We start from the raw sequence: 14,047 nt of genomic DNA on the forward strand, positions 1-14,047 counted from the left end.
TGGTAGAATGGTGTTTAGTGATCAGGTCCTTTAACTGTAATGGCTCAAGGAAGAATGAATCCATGAATGGACCGAATCACTAGCGAGGAAGAGGAATAGAGGCTGAAACGCAATATACAATGATGTGATAATGGATAATTTCATTGCACAATAATTCCATAGATCAAAGAACACCTCTGTCATGATCTCTTCGTTTCAGAATCTCCAAAGATCAACTCTCTCTCTTCGCGAAAGTGTAATTGAAGAGGGATAGTGAGCAGAGACCAAGTGGATGATTCGATAATGATCTTTATTAACCACATCATCAACAACCTGGTTCAATATCCACTTGATCACTTTTTTGAACCCTTTTTCACGTTTGTTGTTGTTTTGTGAAATTTGACGATCTGAATTCTCCGTGTTCCTGTTTTTGCCATCAACACATCAGTTTCTCAGCGAATGGCAGTTTCTGTAATTGATGAGATGGGAACAACAAGGAGAAATAGCCATATTTACACACTGAAAGTTCGTTCTTTTCATCATATATCAATAGTAGACCCTTCCAACTAGTCATATACCAGTTATTAAACGATTATCCCTTCATTTAACCCCTAAATCACTGCTTTCCAGCTTCTTCGATGGGCTTATTGACACGTTCAAAGCGCACAGAGTTGCGCCAAAGTTAAATTTTGTATAAAAAGCTGCGAAAAATCCCAATTGGCAAACAGGAAAAAAAATGAAAGAAATTCGCGGGTCCAGAAAAAAGCTCTGTTACGGGACACACAGATATAAACTGATTTGTTTTGTTTATATCCAATTTTGTTTAATTGAATTAGCATTTCCAAACAGAGCGCTAACTCAGATCGTTTAGGCCATGTCCAGGCTAGAGAGGCTAGTCATCCTCTTAGACACAGGCTCTACCCAATTCATACGGAACACCGCTGCTGACCAACTAAGTGATTTGGCAAAGGCCCATCCAGAAGAGATACTCAACTTGTTAAGTCGTGTTTATCCTTATCTAAACTCCAAAAAATGGGAAACTCGTACCACTGCTGCTAGAGCCCTTGGTGGGATAGTCAACCATGCTGAATTATGGGATCCTAATCAACAAGATGATGGTGAAGGTGTTAAAGTTGAAGAATTAGATGATGCTCAAATCAAATTAGAAGAACAAGAACTAAAACTTATAAATAATGAACATTCTTTCTTATCATTTGATCAATGGAACCTACCTGATTTATTAAAGTCTGATAAAAAATTCCTTTCAAGTTCAACTATTGATGATTATTCCAAAAATTCAAAATCAATTGATGCACTAAAGAAACAAAAAGTTTCTGTAAACAAAAAATTAGGCTTAAAGATGGATTTTGAAGATGAAGTTGAAGCTGAAGCTACACCTGAAGTTAAACAAGAAGATAATATAAAACAAGAGACAATAATACCCAATGATCCATCCCCTCCTCCATTAACTTCAAATATATCAAGTGCAAGATTAAAAGCAATGGCTAAAAGAAAAGCTAAAATGGAATCAAAAGGCGGTGGCTCTTCAAAGCATAAACCTGTTGATTTATCTCAAAGTTCAGTATCTAGGAAATTGGTTAAAGAAGAATCAAGTACTCCTATAAAACAAGAACAACAACAACAGCAACAAACACTTCAAAAAGTTGATGTTACATCTCAAGCTGGCGGTAATAAACTAGTTGTGGAGAATAAAGCCCCAGAAATCCCACCAATCCTTGCAGAACACGCAAAAGTTGCAGGCTTGGTTTGGCCTTTTCAAGGTGTTTATGAATTATTAGTTGTTGATCTATTTTCAGAAACTTGGGAAATTAGACACGGTGCAGTTTTAGGTCTAAGAGAATTAATTAAAAAACATGGGAAAGGTGCTGGTCGTATAAAGGGCAAATCTTTACAAGAGAATAATTTGAAAAACCATCAAACATTAGAAGATTTAGCTTGCAGATTATTGACAATTTTCGCATTGGATAGATTTGGTGATTATGTTTATGATACTGTTGTCGCACCTGTTAGAGAATCTGCTGCACAAACTTTAGCTGCTTTGCTAATCCATCTTGATGAAGAATTAGTTTTGAGAATCTTCCATAATTTGGACTTGCTAGTACTTCAAGAAACTACTGGTAAAGCTCCGTGTTGGGAAGCAAGTCATGGTGGTATGCTTGGTTTAAGATATTTTGTTAGTGTAAGGACTGATATCCTTTCCTCAAAGCCAGAATTATTAGATGATGTTGTCAAGATGGTTTTACATGGATTGAAAGAATCCGATGATGATGTTCAAGCTGTTGCAGCGGCTACTTTAACTCCAATCACTAGTGAATTTGTGAAGTTGCGTAAAGAAACAATCAAAACCATCATTTCCACAATTTGGGATTCTTTAACAAGATTGAAAGATGATTTATCTGCTTCAATTGGTGCTGTTATGGATTTATTGGCAAGATTATGTATTCATCCAGAAGTTATGGAACTTATTAGTACTGAAGCTTCAGAAAATGAAGAATATTCTTTGAGAAATTTGATTCCAAGACTATACCCATTCTTGAGACATTCAATTACAAATGTTCGTAAATCTGTTTTGAAAACATTAATGGCATTCTTATCAATTGATGACATCTCCACCAAGAAATGGATTGATGGTAAAGCTTTTAGATTGATTTTCCAAAATTTATTATTGGAACAAAATAAAGAAGTTTTACAATTATCACAACAAGTTTTCACAAAATTATTGAATGAATCTTCAAAATTGAAACAAGACGAATTTTCTCTTGATGATGTTTTATCAATCCATTTACAACCAATAATTAACCTTTCAATGACTCCAATTGGTATATCAAGATACAATTATCATATGAATGCAGACTTCTTATTAAAACCATCTGGTGCTGTTTTTGAAAAACAAGTTTCTGATACACCAGCTGCTGAATTATCAAATGACGATAATAGTTCCACTACTACTGATGGCTCTAAAAGGGGTAAAAAGAGAAAAACTCCACCAGCAAAACAACAAGAAGAATCATCAATTCCAGTTCCAGATAATGATCGTGTGAATATCGATGGTCCTATTATCATTGGTGATATTACATTATTGGGTATTGAAGTGTTTATAAGGACAAGAATCGCTGCAGCTACTGCATTAGGTGAAATTTTATCATTCTTACAAGAAGATTCATTATCAAATGTCTTGTTATTATTTAAGAAATATTTGAATGTCCCACACTCCACTCCAAGATTATTGACATCTATTGTTATCAAAGAATATTGTTCATCATTAGCCCAAAGAGATTTAAAACCATCACAAGTTGTTCGTGATATCTTTTTGAACGAATTTGTTAATGTCTTGACAGACTCATTATCATTACCTTACTATAGAGAATTAGTTTCAACTTTGAAAGCTGTTAGAACTCAATGTCATTCATTATTTAGAGTCTTTGTGGAACAAGGTAAATTATCTCAAAGTAAAGTTCCTGAATTACCAATTGTCGTACAAGGTGAAAATGATGCAGGTCCTGGTGCTTTTAGCATCGAAGTTGCAGAGTCAGTTGTTAATGAATCATTTGATAAATTGCTGAAATTATTGAATCCTGTTTATAAGATGTCTGCAATCAAGATTTTGGAAGATACTAAAAGTCGTGTTGTTTTAGCTATTGAAGAAGCTAAAAACGCTAGATTTAAGAGAACTATTGGGATTTTATCAAATTATGCATCTGCTGCTATTTCTCTTGGTGAATTACCAAAGAAATTGAATCCTTTTATTCGGGCTTTAATGGATAGTATTAAAAGTGAGGATTTAGAAGATTTACAAAAAAGATCAGCTTCATCAGTTGCAGAACTGATTGGTAAATTGATTGAAAATGATAAATCTAATGTTTCAAATAAGATTGTCAAAAATCTTTGTGGATTTTTATGTGTTGATACCTCAGAAGTTCCAGAATTTGGTTCAAATAGAAATGTTAAAGATTCTATCTTGTCATTGAAAAAGGAAGAATTAGATGCAGAAGCTATATTAAGACATGAGAAATTTTTAATAGAGGCTAAAATTAAGAGAAGAGGTGCTAAATTTTCCTTAGAAAATGTTTTGATCAATTTCCAAGAGAATGTCTTTATCAAGGTTCCACAATTGAAGAATTTAATATTTGAACCATTAAAGAATTTGGAAACAAGCTCAGAAATCGAAGTTGATGATGTTACAGGCCAATCGATAGTTGATGCATTAGGTGTTTTGAAGGCTTTAATTCCAACTTTTAATTCTAATGTTCATGAAGAAATTTTGACAGTGTTGCCATCCGTATTGAATGCATTAAGATCAAAATTATCAGTTTTCAGATATTCTGCTGCAAAGACAGTAGCTATAATGGCTAAAGTTTTACCATCTAAGACAATTCCATTCATTGTTAAATCAGTTTTACCATTATTAAACAATGCCGGTGAAGTTAATGAACGTCAAGGTGGTATTGAAGCTGTCTATCATCTTTCAAACACTATGGATTCAGATATTTTACCATATGTCATATTTTTGATTGTTCCAGTTTTAGGTCGTATGAGTGATGCTGATAAAGATGTTCGTGTATTGGCCACAACAACATTTGCTTCAATTATAAAATTGGTTCCGTTAGAAGCTGGTATTCCAGATCCTGAAGATGTTCCAAAAGAGTTATTAGAAGGTCGTGAAAAGGAGCGTGAATTTATTCAACAAATGATGGATCCATCAAAATCAAAACCATTTGATTTACCTGTTGCCATTGATGCTACGCTAAGAAAGTATCAACAAGAAGGTGTTAATTGGTTGGCATTCTTGAACAAGTATCATTTACATGGTATTTTATGTGATGATATGGGATTGGGTAAAACTTTACAAACTATTTGTATTGTTGCAAGTGACCATCATTTGAGAGCTGAAGATTATAAAATCACCAAGTCTATTGAAACTAAACCATTACCAACGTTAATTGTTTGTCCACCTTCTTTGACTGGTCATTGGGAACAAGAATTTAATCAATATTCATCTTTTTTGAAAGTTGTTGTTTATGCTGGTGGTCCTTCATATAGAAGTGGATTGCGTTCAAGCTTAGATAGCTGTGATATTGTTGTCACATCATATGATGTTGTTAGAAATGATGTTGAATTTTTATCAAGCAAGAATTATAATTATTGTGTTTTGGATGAAGGTCATATTATCAAGAATTCATCTTCTAAATTGACAAAATCCGTTAAAAAAATTAGAGCCAATCATAGATTGATTTTATCAGGTACACCAATTCAAAATAATGTTTTAGAATTGTGGTCATTATTTGATTTTTTGATGCCTGGGTTCCTTGGTAGTGAAAAATTATTCCAAGAAAGATTTGCTAAACCAATTGCTGCTTCAAGAAACTCAAAGACTTCATCAAAAGAACAAGAAGCTGGTGCTTTAGCGTTAGAAGCTTTACATAAACAAGTTTTACCATTTATGTTGCGTCGTTTGAAAGAGGAAGTGTTGTCAGATTTACCACCAAAGATAATCCAGGATTATTATTGTCAATTGAGTGATTTACAAAAACAATTATACAAGGATTTTGCAAAGAAGCAGAAGAATATCGTGGAACATGATGTCCAAACAACTGAAATCGCTGAAAAGAAGACACATATTTTCCAAGCATTACAGTATATGAGAAAATTATGTAACCATCCAGCTTTAGTTTTATCAGAAAGTCATCCGCAATATTATGAAGTTCAAAGGTATTTGAAAGACACGCGTATGTCAATTCATGATATTCATCATGCACCAAAATTATTGGCATTGCGTACATTGTTGTTAGAGTGTGGTATTGGTGTTGCAGATGTTGATAAATCTGGTGGTGTTGGTGATAATGTTATTAGTCAACATCGTGCATTGATTTTCTGTCAATTGAAAGATATGTTGGATATGGTTGAAGAAGATTTGTTGCGTAAACATTTACCATCAGTTACATTTATGAGATTAGATGGTAGTACTGATCCCAGAGAACGTCAAAGTATTGTTCGTAAATTTAACGAAGATCCTTCCATTGATGTTTTGTTGTTAACTACTAAAGTTGGTGGGTTAGGTTTGAACTTAACTGGTGCTGATACTGTTATCTTTGTTGAACATGATTGGAATCCAATGAATGATTTACAAGCTATGGATAGAGCACATAGATTAGGTCAAAAGAAGGTTGTTAATGTTTATAGATTGATTACCAAGGATACATTGGAAGAGAAAATCATGGGTTTACAAAAATTCAAAATGAATATTGCATCTACAATTGTCAGTCAACAGAATGCTGGTTTAGCATCTATGGATACTAATCAATTATTGGATTTATTTGATGTTGAACAACAAGGTCAACAAGAAGAACACGTTGAAGAAGTTGAAGAGAAGAAGAATGGTGGTAATCAAGATTTGATCAATGAATCCGGTTTAACAGGTCAAGCTGGTGCTGTTATTGGAGAATTGGGTGAATTGTGGGATCAATCACAATATGAAGAAGAATATAATCTTGACAGTTTTATCAAGAGTTTGAAATGAGAATAGAATAGAAATAACAAAATAATGAAGAAGAAATGAAATGAGGACGAGTGATTATGACATTTTTAAATGTATATTAGTGTAAATAAATCTTTAGAACAATGAAGATAAAAAGATTTCATGAAGAGTTTTTTAATGCATTTTGGTTTTTTAGTTGATTTTTTTTGTAGTGCTGTCATTTTGAACGGGTCGATAACAGGGTACGTAAAAAAACTACAAAAAAGCATGTCGTACTCTTTAAAACGTAAACACTTTAAAAGATTACAATCACAGCGCAATCATGTCTCTAGAATCTCAAGCATCCGAAAGAAAGAATAGATTAGCGGCCCTAAGGAATAAAAGGAAACCAAACACTTTAGAAGTGTCTGATGAACAAGCTACCAAAAAACCAACACCAGAACAGTATGTGTGAACTTATAAATGAATTTTTAGATCAGAAACTAACCAGCTGTTTTTTTAGTACAATAATCTCAAGAAATTATAATCCAGAGACCCAAGAGCCAATACTAGGCTTTAATAAACCTCCAACTACATTAGATGAAAATGCAGAAACTGTTGAAGCAGTTTCTCAAAAGATACAAGATGAAGTATTATCAAAATTTGCCAAAACTGCAGACCTAGGTTTTACAAATAATGATCAAATAAGGACAAAGACAGTGACTAGTGATTTGATGAGAGATTTGCAACCAAAATTAGATATACTTCAAGAACGTACTGATGAAGCTATCAATAAGATTGTTAAAGAAAAAGTTCAAAAACTTCGGGAGAGGAATAGTTAGATACAATCAAATACCAAAAGAGATGACAGAGAATTTAAGTAACTGTATAAAATATATTTAAAAAATCTATGAGATGAATAAATAAAAAAAGGATATGCAAATTGTGTAGGAGGTAATTCTAATTTTCAGTATGATTCAAAGCTTCAACAAAATACAAAATTGCAAAGACAAAGAAGGCAAAAGCACCACCTAAAGTGACAGTTCTCATACTGATTCTTGAAGCCAACATTTTCCCACCAATAACCGCAGCCATTGTACAAAACCCATGACCAATAACCGCACCAGAAATAACAGCCCAATAGTCTGAACCAGCAGCCATTGCAATAGTGGCGATTTGTGAACGATCACCCCATTCACCCAAAAAGATCATGACAAAACATTGGATCCAAACTGGATGTAAAACTAATCCACAAAGGGATTTGAAAGATTCTGTGATTTGATTAATTAATTTAGCTTCTTTCTCAACATTTGGATTTGAAGGACGACGTTGACGAGGGTTAGCACCACCAGCACCACCTTCTAAATCACTCATTTCATGATTCATGTTTGTGACTTCTAATTCTTCTTCAACTTCAGCCAATTCTTCATCAACACCTAAATCTTTAGACATTTCTAAACCTTCTTTTGTTAATTTGATACCAAATATTATAAACAAACCTGAAGCCAAGAATTGTGTAACTCTTTGAGAAATTAATGTAGGTAATGCATGACCGACAATACCTGAAAGTACAGTCATAACAGCTAATGAAGCAAATGAAGCAGTGAACACCAACACTCTTGAATGACTCATAGCCATCAATGCAGAGATTAAGAAAGTCTTGTCACCGATTTCACTAACAACAATCATGGAAATTGCCATTAATAAAGGAGATTTTGAAGTTTCTTCATCTGGTATATCTGATGTTGATTTCTTTGATGAATCAGTTGATGCAATGTTCAAATTTTCCTTTTTAGATAAATCTTCAATAGGAATGGAGTTGGAATCAACAACACCGTCAATTTCAGCAGGGACATCTCTTTTGAAATTTATTTGAACATTATGTGGTAATTTTTGTAAAAGATTGATATCATCATCATTAATAACTTGAGTTGCAATTGATCCCAAGATATATATGGATGGCAAAATTGTGGAAAGTTTCATGATCAATCTATGACTATGTAGTGAATCTCCTTGGTGAACACAAAGCTAAACTCGTAAGACCAATGCTTGAGAAAAGAATTCAAAGATACTTTTTCCAAAGTTTTATAAGTCTCCTAAAATTTGTAGCACACCGAATTTACTTTTTTTTTCCAAACGTGTGTACATTTTTTTTTTAAATTTTAAAGTTTCGGTGGGCCACTACAGCTATATCTGCCAGGGCCATACGTGTCATTAGCCTAAGAATTCCCGATTTGGACCAATGAAAAGTTTCAAATTGGTCAACAATGAAAAACGTTTTTAAAGAACGAACAACGTGGTGAAGTCACTCGTAATTGTAGAGGATAGACTAGAGGCTAGAGAGTGTACTGATTGATACCACTCTCGGGTATCTATGGGATTCATTATACAATCTGGCGGTCATTGAGAATTACATATACGTGTATTGAAGGTGTAAGGCACGAATGTGTAATTCAAGGTTGCAACGGTTTCAATTTGGTGGAAAATAATGCTTGTCTAGCCTTTTGATGCTGATGAGATGTCTTGTGTCTTGTGAGTGCTGATCTGCTTCCCGTAAAAGTCTTTAATTGAATGTTTTCATAATAAATAGAAATGTGTATCTCTAAACCAGTCAAGTGAACAGGAGGTACACTATGTATGAGTCTTGATGTTTCAAGCATAGAAGAGAAGGAAGAGACTCTGACGTCTCTATTTAATAAGTTACAACTTTAGTCTGTTAAACAACCCTATTTCAAAGTGAGTCAAATGTCACCGAAATATTAAACAGTCAAACATTTGTGTCTTACTACTACAAAAGTCAAATCAATTTTGGAAAAGAGTAAAAGTTGGCTTCTGCATTAATCATGTACTTCAATATTCAATAGAACATCAGAAGTTATAAATATACTTAATCATATCCAGCTTACCTAAAGTACAGGCCGATTATGCAACATTCATAGAGCTTCTCAAGTATATAACTCTTCAGCCTAGCTCTTGAACTGCTTTCAACGAAAAGTTAATCAGAGTCATTTCATGAGACTCGACTAACGCACCATTCCTTTGAAAAACAGTAAAATTCACTGTGGACCTAAAGACGAGGCAGACTTCTCAAAATCTAGTTAGTACTGAAACTTGAATGGTACCTTTAGCTAATCGCGTGGAATATTAGTTTGACTTAATTCAGCAAAATGAGTTTGTTTGTGAAACCAGTAATAATATACTCACGAATAACCCATAACAAACTAACAATTCTTGATCATATTTATATGTATCTCCCAACTTGGTATCATCAATTATATTAAATTACCCAAGAATTATGTACTGTCTGTGAATTTGTTGTCTTTGCATGAGATTCATTCATAAAAGTTATTAGAAGTTCAAAATACTCACATCTGAGTATAAGAAGTTCAAATATTATAGATGTTGAATCAGAATTAAAAACTTTCTTCCTTTCACATATGATGGACAGAATTGCCAATCAGAAAACCAATGTTAATAATGGTAATTAATGAGATTAATACGCTTTTGAAATTAAAAAAGACAGCGATTTGTGGATACCTCGACTTTTTTATACACCACCAGCGCCTGAGCTCAGCGGCTTATCATCGTCATTAAAAGAGGAGAGTGGCGTTAATATTGAGTCATGATCTGCTAATTGGTTGAGTATCTTCATGATGTTCTCTGTATTTAATTTGGGTCTTTCATATTCAAACAATGGCAAAAAGGCCTAACAACCTAGACTTCATACAGCAACCTATAATAATGTTAATATCGAATCAATACGAAGGGATCATGTCCCTAGTCTAGACTTACGCACTCTTTTCGTGAATTCAAAATAGCAACACCAACCAAAGCTGAAATAAAATTGGAATCCAACTTGTTTTACATCAATACCGAGATTTCAATGCCTCAACTAGACTATCACTATCCCCTGAGTCCCGACTAATATAAACTGCATCATTTGATCATTATGTGAGGCATTGATTCTTCAAGATCCCTATAAGTTCAATAATGGAGTAGCTGTAATCCTTGTGTTGTAACTCTAGAGTAAAAGAATTACATAACCTCACCTGAATAGTATAGCCAATTTATAGAAAATGACAAATGTGACTTTCTTGAAATATTTATAAAAGCCATTCCAAATGAATAAAACAGTTTTGTAGCCAAATCCCATCATTGCCAATCGCCAATTAGAATGTTTCGCTTTCCAAACAATCAAAAGCCTTATTAAATGGATAATAACAACATGAACAATAGCAAAGTCTGTAGCCATCAACATTGAAACAGAACATCCAAACAGGCTAATATAAAACCTCTCAATTGATCTAGAAGATTTAGCATATGGATTTTGGCTCTTACAACCTTCCTTATTCAACACATATTTGTTGCATTTGACTTGATAGCACCAGTTGAAGCTTGGGGATCATCAGAAAAGAAACAACATTAGCAACGACAACAATTTGATTTTGTAAGGTGTCACCTAGAACATTGAAGGGTAGAGCTTGGATCCATTAAAGGAATTTGGGCCCTTAGAAGTTACTCAGACTTTACATTGGCTCCATGGTATCAATCAATCTTGAAAGCGTGCCCTGAAGAATGAATGTTGAATTGAATAAGCGTTGTTTGCTGACTAGACAATGAAAATGTGGGAAACTGAAGAGCATGAGCTGTATCATAAACCCTTTTCATCTACTAACAGCAGGCTTGATCTGTGTGAGCCATGGTTTGGTTCAGGAGACAATCAGGATGTAACGTCCTCGAAAAGGAAATGAAAACAAACAAGTGTTGAGGCCATGGTGAAGTTGATGGTTGAAAATGACTTCTTTTATCTCTAACAACTGAATTCCAATGCTCTGTGGATGGTTTGGATGGTTGATTGGTGTTGAGTCGAAGCTGAGTATCATGGATGTTTTTGAAAGAAATGGTGATTTCTTATATGGAAAATTGTATTTGTGTCGCAAACACAAAACACAAAGACCGAGCCATTACGTTACTACAACATTCAAAATACACGACACAATAACAACGGTCACATTTTAATTGAAGATTTCCAGCCTCTATCTAATGTGGCTCTTGTTCTTAGACCAACAAGACAGACTGTGCTGGCAAGAAGCAAGACACCATCGTATATAATCGAATTCTTGTAATCTCGACTCAAGCGACCTCCATTTGTGATCATCAGCCCAGCTAATGGCGAGCCTAGTAGTGTACCGATACCTCTGCTGAAATACATAAGTCCACTTAATGATTGATAACGAGCAGCTCCAAATAACTCCACGAGACAAGTTGGTAAAAGTGAGATGATTGCACCAGAAAACACTCCATACAAAACAACAAATGAAATAAAAGTATCCCTTGAAGAAACCATCCATAGTGTGAACACAGTGATTGAACTTAATACACTGCAAATAATAATCATGTTCAACCTTCCTATTCTATCAGCAACAAATCCCAAAACGATCTTGAATACTGCATTGATAGCATTATTAACACCAATGAACATTGCACCTTGATTATCTGAAAATCCCAACGTTCTTCCATATTTTGACATATATATCAATGGGATCAAGTATCCAGCTGATTGTAATAAAGAAGCTGATAATTGCAGCCACACTTTCCAAGATCTTAATTGAGAAATACTAAGAATCTTTTTACTATTGAATTGAAATTGTTCATTAACTTGTTTTGGTATCTTCACCAACATCCCTGAAACAACACCACTTCCCAAGACAATAAACCCCAGGATTCTTAAACACCATTTCCAACCAACCTTATTAATCAAAAAACTTGACAAATTTGCAATACCAAACCCACCAAACCCTGTACCACTAAATAAAACCCCCATAGCAATAGCTCTATTCTTATTGAAAAACATAGGAGCACAAACAACAGGTGGCATGAAAATTAAACTAGACCCAGCCCCAGATATAAGACCCTGAGTTAAAATGAACTGATACATTGAAGTGCAAAAACTTGCGCTAATTAAACCAACACCCATGAAAAATGAACCAATAAACATAACTTTTCTAGGACTCAAGTAAAACATCAAAGTCTTGTTGAAAATACCACCAAGATAGGTCAACGCACTGCAAAGAGTACCAATCATAGCAACTTCTGAATCGCTATAGTTTGATAAAGGACCATTTGATGATGTATAATATTCTTGGAAAACACCAAATGAAAACCCTATCCCAAAAACCATGAAATTTGCTAAAAACCCAGCTACTATAATCCGTAACCCATATGAACTATTCTTCAACTTGGATATAAATGTTTGAGGTGTTCTACTTTCAATATCTTCAATAGAAAGGACTTCAATCGACCCATTGTTAGCAATGTGGGTGTTGATGTTTGTAGAATTCTGTGAACTCATCCTTTCAACTTATAAACAACTCTTATACTCAATCCTCCAACCTTGTACTATGGGACCTATGTGCAAACTCCAGGTAGTTTATATATCTAAATAACCATGAACCTAGCTTCACCAAAGCGGATTTAAAATATAAAAGCCGCTTAATGACTTATGAGTTTATTGTGATTGTGTAGTTTTTCATGGGTCTCCATTCGGTCTTTGACATGTACCTACATTATACAACATTTTACTAATAGTCATTTCGCGAAGACGGTAATATCAACATATAAGGCAGCGCAACAACCAACAAAGAAATAGACCTGATTTAAAAATACACTATGAAACACTTAAAGACAGATTCTTAAAACCAGCTGCACAATCACCTCCATATTAAGTTGAGGAAGCTCTAAAGAATTACATTAATATAGCGGTTAGGCCAGCATAAATGGTTTGGGACACATATTTTAAACTCCGAGGTAAGCACGTGACTTTGAGGTCTACTTCCGGGGTTCTGAAAAAAGTTTGTCGAACGCGTAAAGATTTCAGTGTTAAACGTTCAAAGGGATGGAACAATAGCTTGTAAAGTTTAGACCAATTGATTTTGTTTGGCCTACATCCATACCATGGGTGTCCGTCAGAATATCTATTGGTAAGGAATTTCAATAAAACCACGTCAATCCAGACAATGTTTTCACTTGACAACCAAACATACTCTACAATAACATGAATACTACAGGATGACAGAGGGAGACCCATGAGCAAAGTGGTATGATTATGGAAGATAGAGGTGGAAATACAACTTCTGGAGTTGAGATTGGAGTTGCAGAGATACTTTTTGGAAAGTTATGGCCGAAACATGGAAGTGGTGAAAGTGGAAATTTTGGATAGTTTTGTTGATATTTTTGGGAGCAATAAAGATTTTGAGGAGATTTGAAGAGATTTAGGGAGCTAAGCACATGGATTTTCCATATCCAATTCAATTTCCTTAATACAAGACACCTTGCTAACAAGTTTTCGGGCAAGAAGGGGGTCAAGTGGTGAAAAGGGGGTTTTCAAACCCGATAAAATGGGACTTAGAGCCATAACTAGCCAACCAAATGAGAAACTAAGAGTTTTATTGGAATCTACAGGTCGGAATACAACATCTGAACATGTTTTTAGAGTACCGCTGAGGTGTTGGAGGTCCAATTTCAGCTGGTATGTACCTCATTTTCTCTTGATTTATTCCCTGATCCTCAAACCCATCCAAACCGTCCCAAATT

At 34.4% G+C, this 14,047-nt stretch overlaps 4 protein-coding genes across 4 annotated transcripts; 2 read left to right on the top strand and 2 right to left on the bottom strand.

Annotated features, from left to right (window-relative positions):
• Positions 1-853: 853 nt before the first annotated feature.
• Positions 854-6,517, top strand: MOT1 (DNA-binding ATPase; the record flags this gene model as incomplete). Its single annotated transcript, XM_019183837.1, has 1 exon — positions 854-6,517. The coding sequence occupies one exon, from the start codon at positions 854-856 to the stop codon at positions 6,515-6,517; it is 5,664 nt and encodes a 1,887-aa protein (XP_019036802.1).
• Positions 6,518-6,797: 280 nt separating this feature from the next.
• Positions 6,798-7,296, top strand: WICANDRAFT_80927 (CCDC12/cwf18 family protein; the record flags this gene model as incomplete). Its single annotated transcript, XM_019185145.1, has 2 exons — positions 6,798-6,919; positions 6,978-7,296. 2 exons carry the CDS (start codon positions 6,798-6,800, stop codon positions 7,294-7,296), a joined length of 441 nt encoding a protein of 146 aa, XP_019036803.1.
• A 118-nt stretch (positions 7,297-7,414) lies between these two features.
• Positions 7,415-8,310, bottom strand: GDT1 (putative ribosome biosynthesis protein GDT1; the record flags this gene model as incomplete). The annotated part of the gene is made up of 2 exons (XM_019185938.1): positions 7,415-8,242; positions 8,290-8,310. The coding sequence occupies 2 exons, from the start codon at positions 8,308-8,310 to the stop codon at positions 7,415-7,417; spliced, it is 849 nt and encodes a 282-aa protein (XP_019036804.1).
• A 3,152-nt stretch (positions 8,311-11,462) lies between these two features.
• Positions 11,463-13,046, bottom strand: WICANDRAFT_85726 (uncharacterized protein; the record flags this gene model as incomplete). Its single annotated transcript, XM_019185939.1, has 2 exons — positions 11,463-12,745; positions 13,016-13,046. The coding sequence occupies 2 exons, from the start codon at positions 13,044-13,046 to the stop codon at positions 11,463-11,465; spliced, it is 1,314 nt and encodes a 437-aa protein (XP_019036805.1).
• Between the last annotated feature and the right edge of the window lie 1,001 nt (positions 13,047-14,047).

Source organism: Wickerhamomyces anomalus, assembly GCF_001661255.1.
Source record: "Wickerhamomyces anomalus NRRL Y-366-8 unplaced genomic scaffold WICANscaffold_6, whole genome shotgun sequence".
NCBI classification, from domain to species: Eukaryota; Fungi; Ascomycota; class Saccharomycetes; order Phaffomycetales; family Wickerhamomycetaceae; genus Hansenula; species Hansenula anomala.